Source organism: Amblyraja radiata, chromosome 6, assembly GCF_010909765.2.
Source record: "Amblyraja radiata isolate CabotCenter1 chromosome 6, sAmbRad1.1.pri, whole genome shotgun sequence".
NCBI classification, from domain to species: Eukaryota; Metazoa; Chordata; class Chondrichthyes; order Rajiformes; family Rajidae; genus Amblyraja; species Amblyraja radiata.
In genome coordinates this window covers 9,066,993-9,080,740 of record NC_045961.1, presented here as the reverse complement: position 1 = coordinate 9,080,740, position 13,748 = coordinate 9,066,993, and the positions used below count along the sequence as shown (strand labels likewise).

At 52.2% G+C, this 13,748-nt stretch overlaps 1 protein-coding gene across 5 annotated transcripts in view; it reads left to right on the top strand.

Annotated features, from left to right (window-relative positions):
• The window catches only part of nup98 (nucleoporin 98 and 96 precursor), a 95,808-nt gene that overhangs the window by 67,511 nt on the left and 14,549 nt on the right, over nucleotides 1-13,748 (top strand). For all 5 annotated transcript variants that reach the window (XM_033022174.1, XM_033022172.1, XM_033022171.1 and 2 more), the window contains 6 exons: nucleotides 3,187-3,364; nucleotides 5,391-5,534; nucleotides 7,880-8,056; nucleotides 10,310-10,448; nucleotides 11,033-11,462; nucleotides 12,887-13,116. In XM_033022174.1, the coding sequence (XP_032878065.1) occupies nucleotides 3,187-3,364; nucleotides 5,391-5,534; nucleotides 7,880-8,056; nucleotides 10,310-10,448; nucleotides 11,033-11,462; nucleotides 12,887-13,116 (1,298 nt within the window). The remainder of the gene's footprint in view (nucleotides 1-3,186; nucleotides 3,365-5,390; nucleotides 5,535-7,879; nucleotides 8,057-10,309; nucleotides 10,449-11,032; nucleotides 11,463-12,886; nucleotides 13,117-13,748) is intronic.

The window sequence follows — 13,748 nt, the reverse complement described above, 5'->3', positions numbered from 1 at the left end:
TCTGCCTGTGTGTGTGTGTGCCTGTCTGTGTGTGTCTGTCTGTCTCTGTCTGTGTGTGTGTGTGTGTGTGTGTGTCTGTCTGTCTCTGTCTGCCTGTGTGTGTGTGTGTGTGTCTGTGCGTGTGTGTGCGTGCCTATGTGTCCACGTGTGAGTGCGTGTATGTGTGTCCGTGTCCGCGTGTGTGTGTCCGTGTGAGTGTTCTTGTACCCTGTCCCATCAAGGCTACAGGACGGAAAATATGTTTATTCTAGTTTAGGGTTCCCTCCGCTCAGTCCACCCAGGCTCGGCGATCGTTTCGCTGAACACCTCTGCCAAAACCTACCTGATCTCCCGGTTGCTAAACACTTTAACCCCCCCTCCATTCCCACACTGACCTTTCTGTCCTGGGCCTCCTCCATTGTTGAGTTGTGTATGGGAGCAAAGAGGTCCTTCTAATAAATAATAATAATACATTTTATTTATGGGCGCCTTTCAAGAGTCTCAAGGACACCTTACAAAAATTGAGCATGTAGAGGAAAAACATGTAAGGGGAATGAAATAAATAGTAGAGACATGACTAGTACACAAAGTAAAGACAGAATTCAATACAAAACACAGTATGAGGCAATTAATGCACAGATGAAAAGGGACGGGGACGTGGGGCTAAGGATAGGCAGAGGTGAAGAGATGGGTCTTGAGGCGGGACTGGAAGATGGTGAGGGACACGGAATTGCGGATCAGTTGGGGGAGGGAGTTCCAGAGCCTGGGAGCTGCCCTGGAGAAGGCTCTGTCCCCAAAACTGCGGAGGTTGGACTTGTGGATGGAGAGGAGACCGGCTGATGTGGATCTGAGGGATCGTGAGGGTTGGTAGGGGGAGAGGAGGTCAGTGAGATATGGGGGGGCCAGATGGTGGAGAGCTTTGTAGGTGAGGACCAGGATTTTGTAGGTGATCCGGTGGGAGATGGGAAGCCAGTGAAGTTGTTTGAGGACTGGAGTGATGTGATGCCAGGATTTGGTGTGGGTGATGAGTTGGGCGGCTGCGTTCTGGACCAGTTGGAGTCGGTTGATGTAGGTGGAGCTGATGCCAAGGAGAAGTGAGTTGCTGGGCTTGTATACTCTGGTGTTTAGAAGGATGAGAGGGGATCTTATTGAAACATATAAGAATATTCAGGGTTTGGACACGCTAGAGGCAGGAAACATGTTCCCGATGTTGGGGGAGTCCAGAATCAGGGGCCACACACAGTTTAAGAATAAGAGGTAAGCCATTTAGAACGGAGACGAGGAAACACTTTTTCACAGAGAGTTGTGAGTCTGTGGAATTCACTGCCTCAGAGGGCGGTGGAGGCCGGTTCTATGGATACTTTCAAGAGAGAGCTGGATAGGGCTCTTAAAGATAGCGGAGTCAGGGGATATGGGGAGAAGGCAGGAACGGGGTACTGATTGGGGATGATCAGCCACGATCACATTGAATGGCGGTGCTGGCTCGAAGAGCCGAATGGCCTACTCCTGCACCTTCCCCAACTAATGTTCTCTCTGTTTGCTTTGTTGTCAGCTTCTACCAGCTAACAATGATCTATTCTACATCCTTTATCCTCATCTCTTTTGATCTCTTAATCTTCCTTATCTCTGTTATTCCCTGAGTCTGAAGAAGTGTCTTGACCCGAAACGTCACCCATTCCTTCTCTCCAGAGATGCTGCCTGTCCCGCTGAGTTACTCCAGCGTTTTTGTGTCTATGTTCGGTGTAAAGCAGCGTCTGCAGTTGCTTCCTACACATTTATTTGTGCAGTGTGTTATTGTCACGTGTATTGAGATAACCAGAGCAGGGGGCATGAAGAAGAAGCAGAGGACACAGAGTTAGGGTGAGGGGGGGGGGTGGGAGAAGATTTAATAGCAACCTGAAGCCAACTATTCCCACACACAGTGGTGTACATGCCGCTACTATCACAGTATTTCAGAGAAACTTGTGTAGGGAAGAACTGCAGATGCTGGTTTAAACTCAGATTTCACTCTACTTCAATTGGTACATGTGACAATAAACTGACCTTAAAACCATGAAGATAGATGTAAAATGCTGGAGTAGCTCAGCGGGACAGGCAGCCTCTCTGGAGAGAAGGAATGGCTGACGTCTCGGGTCGAGACCCTTGACGGGCATGTGGATTGGGAAGATTTAGAGGGATTTGGGCCAATCGCTGGCAAATGGGACCAGCTACGATGGGCATTAGATCCCGAGCATAAGATTGTGTATGAAGGAACTGCAGATGCTGGTTTAAACCGAAGGTTGGCTCAAAATGCCGGAGTAACTCAGCGAGACAGGCAGCATCTCTGGAGAGAAGGGATGGGTGGTGTTTTCGGGTCGAGACCCTTCTTCAGACTGAGAGTCAGGGGAGAGTGAAACATAGAGATATGGTAGGGTAAGGTGTGAAAACGAGAGATCAAAGCAGATGATAGACAATGTTTGAGTAATTCAGCGGGACAGGCAGCGTCTCTGGAGAGAAGGAACGGGTGGTGTTTAGGGTCGAGACAGATGAAGAAGGGTCTAAACTAGAAACGTCACCCATTCAACTAGAAACGCCACCCAGAGATGCTGCCTGTCCCGCTGAGGTACTCGGGCATTTTGTGTCTATCCTAGCATTGGATTATTGCTGATGGAACATGGGATGCTGCTGGCGTTTGTCCTGGTCTTGGGGTAGTGCTGGGGAGGCGGGAGGGAGGCCAGGGCTTGTACACTCTGGACTTTAGAAGGATGAGAGGGCATCTCATTGAAACACATAAGATTGTTAAGAGCTTGGACACGCTAGAGGCAGGAAGCATGTTCTCGATGTTGGGGGAGCCCAGAACCAGGGGCCACAGTTTAAGAATAAGGAGTAAGCCATTTAGAATGGAGACGAGGAAACACTTTTTCTCACAGAGAGTTGTGAGTGTGGAATTCTTTGCCTCAGAGGGCGGTGGAGGCCGGTTCTCTGGATACTTTTGAGAGAGAGCTAGATAGGGCTCTTAAAGATAGCGGAGTCAGGGGATATGGGGAGAAGGCAGGAACGGGGTACTGATTGTGGATGATCATCCATGATCACATTGAATGGCGGTGCTGGCTCGAAGGGCCGAATGGCCTACTCCTGCACCTATTGTGTCTATTGTCTATTGCCAGGGTGGTGGGAGGGTGTAGACAGCCCGGGCTGACGATTGCTCTGTCTCTCCGTGTGGACCAGGCGGGCGGAGGTGACCCTGGACGGCATTTGGCCGACGGACAAGAGCACGCGCTGCCTGATCAAGTCCCCGGAGCGGCTGATGGAGATGGGCTTCGAGGAGAGGCTGGAGAACTCCTCGCGCAAGCAGGGCGCCCGCTTCCTGGAGTACAGGAGTGAGACCGGCTCCTGGGTCTTTGAGGTAAGGACGGGTCCCTTCACCCTTCACCCCAGCCCTCCCTCGAGGTCCCACCTCACCCTCTGCCCTAGGTCTTATACAGACCGTTGTAAGCCCACGGAGAGAGAGTTGCTGCCTCACAGCGCTAGAGACCCAGGTTCGATCCCAACCACGGGTGCTGTCTGTACGGAGTCTGTACGTTCTCCCCGTGATTTTCTCCGAGATCTTCGGTTTCCTCCCACACTCCAAAGACGTACAGGTTTTAGGTTAATTGGCTTGGTGTAAATGTAAATTGTCCCTGGTGTGTGTAGCATAGTGTTAGTGTGCGGGGACCGCTGGTCGGAGCGGACTCGATGGGCCGAAAGGCCTGTTTCCGCGCTGGATCTCTAACCTAAACGAAACAAAAACTACCTGCCTTGTTCCATAGACGCCACTGTGTGTGGGGAAAGGTTGCCCCTCAGGTTACTATTATGTCACTTTAAGTCAAGTCAAGTCACTTTTATTTCTATAGCACATTTATAAAACAACTCTCGTTGGCCCAAGTGCTTTACATTGGTGGAGGCACTAATGTTATACAACATTGGTTCATAGATTAAGTACCTACATGAATACATACATATAGCCCTCCCTCAGAGGACGTCAAGAAAGGCTTGAGAGTAAAGATGAGCTTTAAACCTTTCCCCTCTCACCTTAAACCATATAACCATATAACAATTACAGCACGGAAACAGGCCATCTCGGCCCTTCTAGTCCGTGCCGAACACTTATTCTCCCCTCGTCCCATCTACCTGCACTCAGACCATAACCCTCCATTCCTTTCCCGTCCATATAACTATCCCAATTTATTTTTAATTGATAAAATCGAACCTGCCTCCACCACCTCCACTGGAAGCTCATTCCACACAGCTACCACTCTCTGAGTAAAGAAGTTCCCCCTCATGTTACCCCTAAAGTTCTGTCCCTTAATTCTCAAGTCATGTCCTCTTGTTTGAATCTTCCCTACACTCAGTGGGAAAAGCTTATCCACGTCAACTCTGTCTATCCCTCTCATCATTTTAAAGACCTCTATCAAGTCCCCCCTTAACCTTCTGCGCTCCAAAGAATAAAGACCTAACTTGTTCAACCTTTCTCTGTAACTTAGTTCCTGAAACCCAGGCAATATTCTAGTAAATCTCCTCTGTACTCTCTCTATTTTGTTGACATCCTTCCTATAATTAGGCGACCAAAATTGTACACCATACTCCAGAATTGGCCTCACCAATGCCTTGTACAATTTTAACATTACATCCCAACTTCTATACTCAATGCTCTGATTTATAAAGGCCAGCCTTTGTCCTCTGGTCCTCGATTCCCTTTCTCTGGGTAAAACAGTCCGTGTATCGACCTGATCTATTTCAGGCTGGTCCCGGCTGCGTGCTGCAGCTGCCGGATGCACAGCTGGAAGATCTGGAGTACACCCCCAGCACACACCTGGAGTACTGTGTGCAGTTTTGGTCTCCTAATTTGTGGAAGGACATTCTTGCTATTGAGGGAGTGCAGCGTAGGTTTACCAGGTTAATTCCCAGGACGGCGGGACTGACATATGATGAAAGAATGGGCCGGCTGGGCTTGTATTCACAGGAATTTAGAAGGATGAGAGGATATCTTATTGAAACGTATAAAATTCTTAAAGGACTGGACAGGCTAGATGCAGTCAAAATGTTCCCAATGTTGGGGGAGTCCAGAACCAGGGGTCACAGTTTAAGAATAAGGGGTTGGGCATTTAGTACTGAGATGAGGAAACGCTTTTTCACCTAGAAAGTTGTGAATCTGTGGAATTCTCTGCCACAGAAGGCAGTGGAGGCCAATTCACTGGATGTTTTCAAGAGAGAGTTAGATTTAGCTCTTGGGGCTAACGGAATCAAGGGATTTGGGGGAAAAGCAGGAACTGGGTACTGATTGTGGATGATCAGCCATGATCATATTTAATGGCAGTGCTGGCTGGAATGGCTGACTCCTGCACCTATTGTCTATGTTTCTAACTCCGCCACCCTTGCCACCCCTGCCGCAGGTGATGCACTTCTCCAAGTACGGGCTGCAGGATTCAGACGAGGAGGACGTCGAGCCCTCCAAGGCGGAGACGAAGAAGATGAAAACGGCCTCTCTCCCGGCCCAGCGGTCCGAGCAGCTCTGCAAACACAGCCGCATAGAGCAGGTAGGATGCAGCCAGGGGCGTAGTGATGTGCTTCACCCCCCCCCCCCTTGCTCTGTCCACCTGCACTGACCACCCCTGTTGCTCCAGCTAGAATGCAGCAAGACGTGCTTTACCCAGCTTGCTGCCATCTCCCTCACCCCCGCCCCTCACTCTCTCTGTCCACCCCCAGTCGGTCACGGTGGCGCAGCGGTAAGAGTCGCTGCCTTACAGCAAATGCAGAGCCGGAGACAAGGGTCCAATCCCGACTACGGGTGCCATCTGTACAGAGTTTGTACGTTCTCCCCGTGACCACGTGGGTTTTCTCTGAGATCTGCGGTATCCTCCCACACTCCAAAGACGTGCAGGTTTGTAGGTTAATTGGCTTGGTAAATGTAAATTGTCCCTAGTGTGTGTGTGTAGGATAGTGTTAGTGTGCGAGGGTAGCTGGTCGGCGCGGACCCGGTGGGCCGAAGGGCCTGTTTCCGCGCTGTATCTCTAAACCAGGGGTCGGCAACCTACGGCCCCAGGGCCGAATGCGGCCCGTAACCCGAAATCGTCCGGCGCGCAGGCGGATTTTGATTCCCGTATTCATCCGGAGTGGTGAGCGTGGCTGAGCTCTGGCTGTACCGCATCCTGCGCAATGCCGCCGGCACGGGCGCGCACCTTCTGTGAACACGGGATTCGATGCCTGCTGTCCGGGGCGGGATCCATCTGTACACGTGATAGATGTGGCCCACAATCCGCTTACAGACACGCGTCCTGGCTCCTATGCAGAACAAGTTTGCCCACCCCTGCTCTAAACGAAACTACACCGATGTTGGGGGAGTCCAGGACCAGGGGCCACAGTTTAAGAATAAGGGGTAAGCCATTTAGAACGGAGACGAGGAAACACTTTTTCTCACAGAGAGTGGTGAGTCTGTGGAATTCTCTGCCTCAGAGGGCGGTGGAGGCCGGTTCTCTGGATGCTTTCAAGAGAGAGCTAGATAGGGCTCTTAAAAATAGTGTAGTCAGGGGATATGGGGAGAAGGCAGGAACGGGGTACTGATTGGGGATGATCAGCCATGATCACATTGAATGGCGGTGCTGGCTCGAAGGGCCGAATGGCCTACTCCTGCACCTATTGTCTATTGACCCCGTGATGCAGGCAGGTTGCAGCAAGGGTCACCCTGTTGTGCTTTACCCTGCTTGCTGCGATCTCCCGCCCGCCCCTCGCTATCTCTGTCCACCCCCACTAACTGACCTTCGTGCTGCAGGAAAGGTGCAGCAGGGGGCAGTGTGCAGGGCGGAACTGCAGATGCTGGTTCACACCAACGATGGACACAAAATGCTGGAGTAGCTGAGAGTTATGGGGAAAGGGAAACGAGAGATGTAGTCGGTGATGTAGTGACATGTAGAACAAATGAATGAAAGATATGTACAAAGTAACGATGATCATCGTCTGCTTTGATCCGTCGTTTTCACACCTAGCCCTTCCATATCTCTCGTCTCCCTCTCCCCAGACACTCAGTCTGGAGAAGAGTCTCGTCCCGCAACGTCACCTATCCATGTTCTCCACAGATGCTGCCTGACCTGCTGAGTTACTCCAGCACTCTGTGAAACGTCACCTATCCATGTTCTCCACAGATGCTGCCTGACCCGCTGAGTTACTCCAGCATTTTGTGTCTCTCTTCGATGCAGCAAGGGGCGTCGTGACTTGCTTTACTGTTCAGTTTAGTTTATTGCCACATGTACCAAGCTACAGTGAAAAGCTTTTGTTGCGAACTAACCAGTCAGCAGAAAGACAATACATGATTACTGTCTCTCCCCAGAGCCTCATGCTGCAGCAGGTGGGGCGGGTGACAGGACCTGTCTCCCTGCACACTGTCTCTCTGAGCTGCCGTGTCCTGTCTCACTACACACACGCTGAGCTGCCAGGACCTGTCTCCTCACACACTGTCTCTCTGAGCTGCCAGGACCTGTCTCCACACTCACGCTGAGCTGCCGGGACCTGTCTCTCCCACACGCAGTCTCTTTGAGCTGCCAGGACCTGTCTCCCCACACACACACACACACACTGAGCTGCCGGGACCTGTCTCCCCACACACACACTGAGCTGCCGGGACCTGTTTCCCCACACACACACACACTGAGCTGCCGGGACCTGTTTCCCCACACACACACACACTGAGCTGCCGGGACCTGTCTCCCCACACACACAGTGAGCTGCCGGGACCTGTCTCCCCACACACACACACTGAGCTGCCGGGACCTGTCTCCCCACACACACAGTGAGCTGCCGGGACCTGTCTCCCCACACACACACACTGAGCTGCCGGGACCTGTTTCCCCACACACACACTGAGCTGCCGGGACCTGTCTTTCCCCAGAGTGCGATGCTGCAGCAGGTGGGGCGGGTGCCAGAGTTGGACAGCGACATGGCCGACATCACCCAGGAGCCCGCTCCAGACGGCTTGTTGGACGAGGACATGACAGAGGAGCAGGAGCCCGTGTCAGCGTCCAGCCACATCGCATCCAGCTTGGGGGTCGACCCACACACCCTGCAGGTAAACACTCGCAGCGGGCTGGTGGTCTCTGTTAATGCTCCAGCCCCCTGGTCTGTCTCATCCTTAAGAGATTCAAGATAGTTTATTGGATTGGATTCAATTTTATTGTCATTGCACTTTTGAGTGCAACGAAATGGTTTAGCCTGCAGTCATAACCAAATCTGAGGAAGGACATTATTGCCATAGAGGGAGTGCAGAGAAGGTTCACCAGACTGATTCCTGGGATGTCAGGACTGTCTTATGAAGAAAGACTGGATAGACTTGGTTTATACTCTCTAGAATTTAGGAGATTGAGAGGGGATCTTATAGAAACTTACAAAATTCTTAAGGGGTTGGACAGGCTAGATGCAGGAAGATTGTTCCCGATGTTGGGGAAGTCCAGGACAAGGGGTCACAGCTTAAGGATAAGGGGGAAATCCTTTAAAACCGAGATGAGAAGAACTTTTTTCACACAGAGAGTGGTGAATCTCTGGAACTCCCTGCCACAGAGGGTAGTCGAGGCCAGTTCATTGGCTATATTTAAGAGGGAGTTAGATGTGGCCCTTGTGGCTAAGGGGATCAGAGGGTATGGAGAGAAGGCAGGTACGGGATACTGAGTTGGATGATCAGCCATGATCATAGTGAATGGCGGTGCAGGCTCGAAGGGCCGAATGGCCTACTCCTGCACCTAATTTCTATGTTTCTATAACATAGAATAAATAACATAACAAACACTCAACACAGTTGAAAGTCCCAAAGTCATTGTCTGTTCCCTCCTTGCTCTCCCTCTGGGCCGAGGCAATCCAAGCCTCCGATGTTGCGATCCCGCCGGGTGATGGTGTGCGAGTCCCGCGGCTGAATCCGAGCTCTGCAAACGGGCCGGTTCAAACTCCGCGGCCCGGGGCGGTCGAAGCTGCCGCCCTCCAGCCCCGCGGATAACAGCTTGTGTTGCGGGAGCTCCGGAAAAACAGATCATGACATTGTCATGTGTCCCTGATAGGACAATGAAATTCTTGCTTTGCTTCATAACAACAGAACATAGTAGGCATGACTACAGAACAGATCAGTGTGTCCATATACCATTATATAAATATATACACACAAGAGTAAATAAACTGATAAAGTGCAAATAACAGATAATGGGCTATTAATGTTCAGAGTATTGTCCGAGCCAAGTTTAATATCCTGATGGCTGTGGGGAAGTAGCTATTCCTGAACCTGGTCGTTGCAGTCTTCAGGCTCCTGTACCTTCTACCTGAAGGTAGCGGGGAGATGAGTGTGTGGCCAGGATGGTGCAGGTCCTTGATGATGCTGCCAGCGTTTTTGAGGCAGCGACTGCGATAGGTCCCCTCGATGGAAGGAAGGTCACAGGGTGCGCAGGTTTGGTCGCCTGATTTGAGGAAGTGCAGCGTAGGTTCACCAGGTTAATTCCCGGGATGGCGGGACTGTCATATGCTGAGAGAATGGAGCGGCTGGGCTTGTATTCACTTGAATTTTAGAAGGATGAAAAGGGATCTTATAGAAACATAAAATTCTTAAGGGATTGGACAGGCAGGACACATGTTCCCGATGTTGGGGGAGTCCAGAACCAGGGGCCGCAGTTTAAGAATAAAGGGTAGAACGTAGATGAGGAAAAAACGTTTTCACCTGGAGAGTTGTGAATCTGTGGAATTCTCTGCCACAGAAGGCAGTGGAGGCCAGTTCTCTGGATGTTTTCAAGAGAGAGTTATATTTAGCTATTAGGGCTAAAGGAATCAAGGGATATGGGGAGAAAGCAGGAACGGGGTACTGATTTTGAATGATCAGCCATGATCATATTGAATGGCTCTGCTGGCTCGAATGGCCTCCTCCTGCACCAATTGTCTTATGTTTCTATGAATCTGTTGAATTCATTGCCACAGACAGCAGCAAAGGCCAGTTCAATGGATATTTTGAGATTTGTCGGCTCTGGAGAGGGTCCAGAGGTGGTTTACGAGAATGATTCCAGCAATGAGTGGGTTAACATATAATGAGCGTTTGTCGGCACTGGGCCTGTACTCGCTGGCGTTTAGAAGAATGAGGGGGGACCTCATTGAAACGTACAGAAGAGTGAAAGGCCTGGATAGAGTGGACGTGGAGAGGATGTTTCCACTAGTGGGAGAGTCTAGGACCAGAGGGCAGAGCCTCGGGATTAAAGGACGTTCCTTTAGGAAGGAGATGAGGGGGAATTTCTTTAGCCAGAGGGTGGTGTGAGGTGTCAGCCCCACGCCTGTGACCCCAGCGTCTGTCTTGCAGGTGATGAAGGTGTCTCTGTTCGGCGAGGAGGAGGACGAGGAGATGGACGGGCTACAGGAGCAGCGTTACACCCCACGCACGTCCCGTGACGCTTGCACCCGACCCCTCTCCACCCACGACCAGCGGCCCAGGGGCCTGGGTAAGGGAACGCACACACACACACTCGTGGCAACCTCAGTGGGCCCTCGCTTGGCAAACCCCCCCCCCCCCCCACAGCGATGCACTGGAGGTGTACCCCCCCCCTCCCCGCGCACCGTGCTGTCCCCCTCCACACAATCACCGCCCTGTGTGTCTCTCTCCCCCCCCGCCTAACTGCCCTGCCCCCTCACCATCCCGTACCCCTCACCACCTTGCCTGTCTCCCCACCATGTGTCTCTCCCCCCCTCCCCTAACCATTCTGTCTGTTCTTCTCCCCCCCCCCTTCTCCCTCCCTTGTTCCCCCCCTCCATCTCTCTCCCCCCCTCACAACCCTTTCTCTCCCCCCCCCCCTCTGGTTCTCTGCCCCTACCCCCCCTTTCTCGGTCCCTCTCTCCTCCCTTCTCCGCTCCCCTCACCACCCTCTCTATCTCCCCCCTCACCATCCCTCTCTCTCCCCCACCCTCTCTTACTCCCCCCCCCTCCCCCAATCTCTCCCCCCCCCCCCCATTCTCCACCCCTCTCCCCCGTCTCTCCCCCCATTCTCCCCCCCCCCACCCTCACGACGGTGCTGCTACTGTGTTGCAGGCTCGATGCTGCTGAGCTCGAGTTTGAGGAAGCTGCTGCCTGGGGCCGGCGGGCAGCTGGAGGCGAGGAGCTCGTGGTCGTCGCTGGAGGTGGAGTCGCTGCGCTCGCCGCTGCTGCAGCCGTGGCCGGTGTCGGGGCAGCTGCCGGCCAACTTTGCCACGCCGGGGCAGGCAGCCGAGGTGCCGCTGAAGTCGGTGGGGGCGCGGCAGCAGCGGGGGCTGGTGGCCCCCGAAGAGTCGGTCACCTGGGGCAAGGGCAAGCTGCTGATGGACATGGCCCTGTTTGTCGGCCGCTCCTTCAGGGTGGGCTGGGCCCCCGGGGGAGTCCTGTGCCACAGTGGCAAACCCCTCAGCCCCCCTACAGCCCCCCCAGAGCCTGACACCTGCAGCCTGGAGTACAACTACTTCCCCAAGCCTACGCGCATCAAATCGTGAGTACCTCCCGCAGCCGCGCCGGGGACACGGGGGAGGGGGGGGGGGGGGGGGGGAAGAACAGGTAGGGGGGGCTACTACTCAGTAACCCGCTGAGTTACTTCAGCACTCTGTGAGGTTTTCTCCGGATGCTCCGGTTTCTGCCTTAATTAGGTTAATTGGCTTCTGTAAAATTGTAAATTGTCCCTAGAGTGTGTAGGATAGTGTTAGTGTGCGGGGATCGCTGGTCGGCGTGGACTCGGTGGGTCGAAGGGCCTGTTTCCGCGCTGCATCTCTGAAATCTAATTTTTGAGTCCTCTATGCTGGGATAAAGAGGCAGTGTTAATTGCATCCATGCCCCTTATCATCCTGTAGACGTCTATAAGATCACCCCTCAGACTCCTCGTCACAGCCTGCTAAACCTCTCGCTGTAGCTCAGGCCCTTGTGTCTTGGCATTCACGGCTAGTCCCATTCGCCTGCATTTGGCCCATCTCCCTCCAAACGCTTCCTCGAAGGGTCTCAACCCGAAACGTCACCCATTCCTTCTCTCCATAGATGCTGCCTGTCCCGCTGAGTTACTCCAGCACTCTGTGAAACGTCACCTATCCATGTTCTCCACAGATGCTGCCTGACCCGCTGAGTTACTCCAGCACTCTGTGAAACGTCACCTATCCATGTTCTCCACAGATGCTGCCTGACCCGCTGAGTTACTCCAGCACTCTGTGAAACGTCACCTATCCATGTTCTCCACAGATGCTGCCTGACCCACTGAGTTACTTTTTGTAAACCAGCATCTGCAGTTTGTTCTCAAAAGGTCATGTGAGAGGGAGTAGAATTAGTCCATTCGGCCCATCAAGTCTATGCCATTCAATTATGGCTGATCTATCTCTCCCTCCTAACCCCATTCTCCTGCCTTCTTCCCATAACCTCTGACACCCGTACCAATCAAGAATCTATCTATATCTGCCTTAAATATATCCACTGACGGCGTCCACAACCTTCTGTGGCAAAGAATTCCACAGATTCACCACCCTCTGACGAAAGAATCCTCTGTTGTGTGTGCTAGTGAGGTGTTTGTGCTTGTGGCGAGGGGCAGTGTTTGTCATGTGAAAACTAATGTCTTGGCTGTTTGTGTGTGTGTTCCTGTTTGTGTGTGTGTGTGTGCGCTCGTGCGTGTGTCTGTGCCTGCGTGTGTGTGTGCCTGTGCGTGTGTGTGTGTGTGTGTGCTTGTGTGTGTGCGTGTGCGTGCGTTTGTGTGCGCGTGCGTGTGTGTTTGCGCGTGCGTGTGCACGTGGGTGTGGGTGCGTGCGTGCGTGGGTGTGTGTGCGTGCGTGTGTGTGCGTGCGTGTGTATGCACGTGTGTGCGTGTGTGTGCGTGCGTGTCTGTGTGCGTGCGTGTGTATGCACGTGTGTGTGTGTGTACGTGTGCATGGACCTCCGCAGGGCTGCCGAGCTCCCGTTCAAGGTGTACCTGGAGAAGGTGAGGCTGCGGGAAGAGCAGGCGAGGTGGGACCTGTCGCTGTACAAGGACCCGCTGGAGATGGCGCTGCAGCACAGCGTGGTGGAGACCAAGGGGCAATGCCCGCGCATCGTGCCCCGGCCGGGGGTGGAGGCCCTGCACAAGTATGCCGAGTGGGCTCAGGACGCCATGGACAAGTCTGAGGGCACTGAAGGTAAGCGGACAAGAATAGTATGGTGCAACACAATTTTGGAATGAAATCGAATTACGGGTTGGGTGATGGGTGGGGAGAGATATGAAGCAGGTATATCATCACTTTTTGCTTTTCTTTCTGTTTTTGTCTTTTTATATCTTTACGTTTTTCTCATTTATTTTACTTACTCTTCAGCTGCACCAATTTGGTCGTCTAGGGGTTCTATTCTTGCACATTCACTTTCTCTTTCACTCTCTCTCTCTTGCTTTTTCTCTCTTCTTCTTTTTCATCTTTAGCTAAAAAATAAAATTGAAGCTGTACAATAAATGTATTATGTCTCATGCCGCAGTTTATACTTTTGTACACGGCTTCTAATTTAAAATTATATATATATATATAAATAAATAAATTTAAGACATTTAAAAAAAAAAAAAGAGAAGGAAGGTTGCCGCACAACATTCCTCCTGCCCTTCCAATCCACACCCTCACGGGATCAACATTGACCTCTCCAACTTCAAGCACCGGTTACTAAACACTTTCATTCTCCTGTGTATGAAAGAACCGCAGACGCTGGTAAAATCGAAGGTAGACACAAAATGCTGGGGTAACATAGAAACATACATAGAAAATAGGTGCAGGAGTAGGCCATTTGG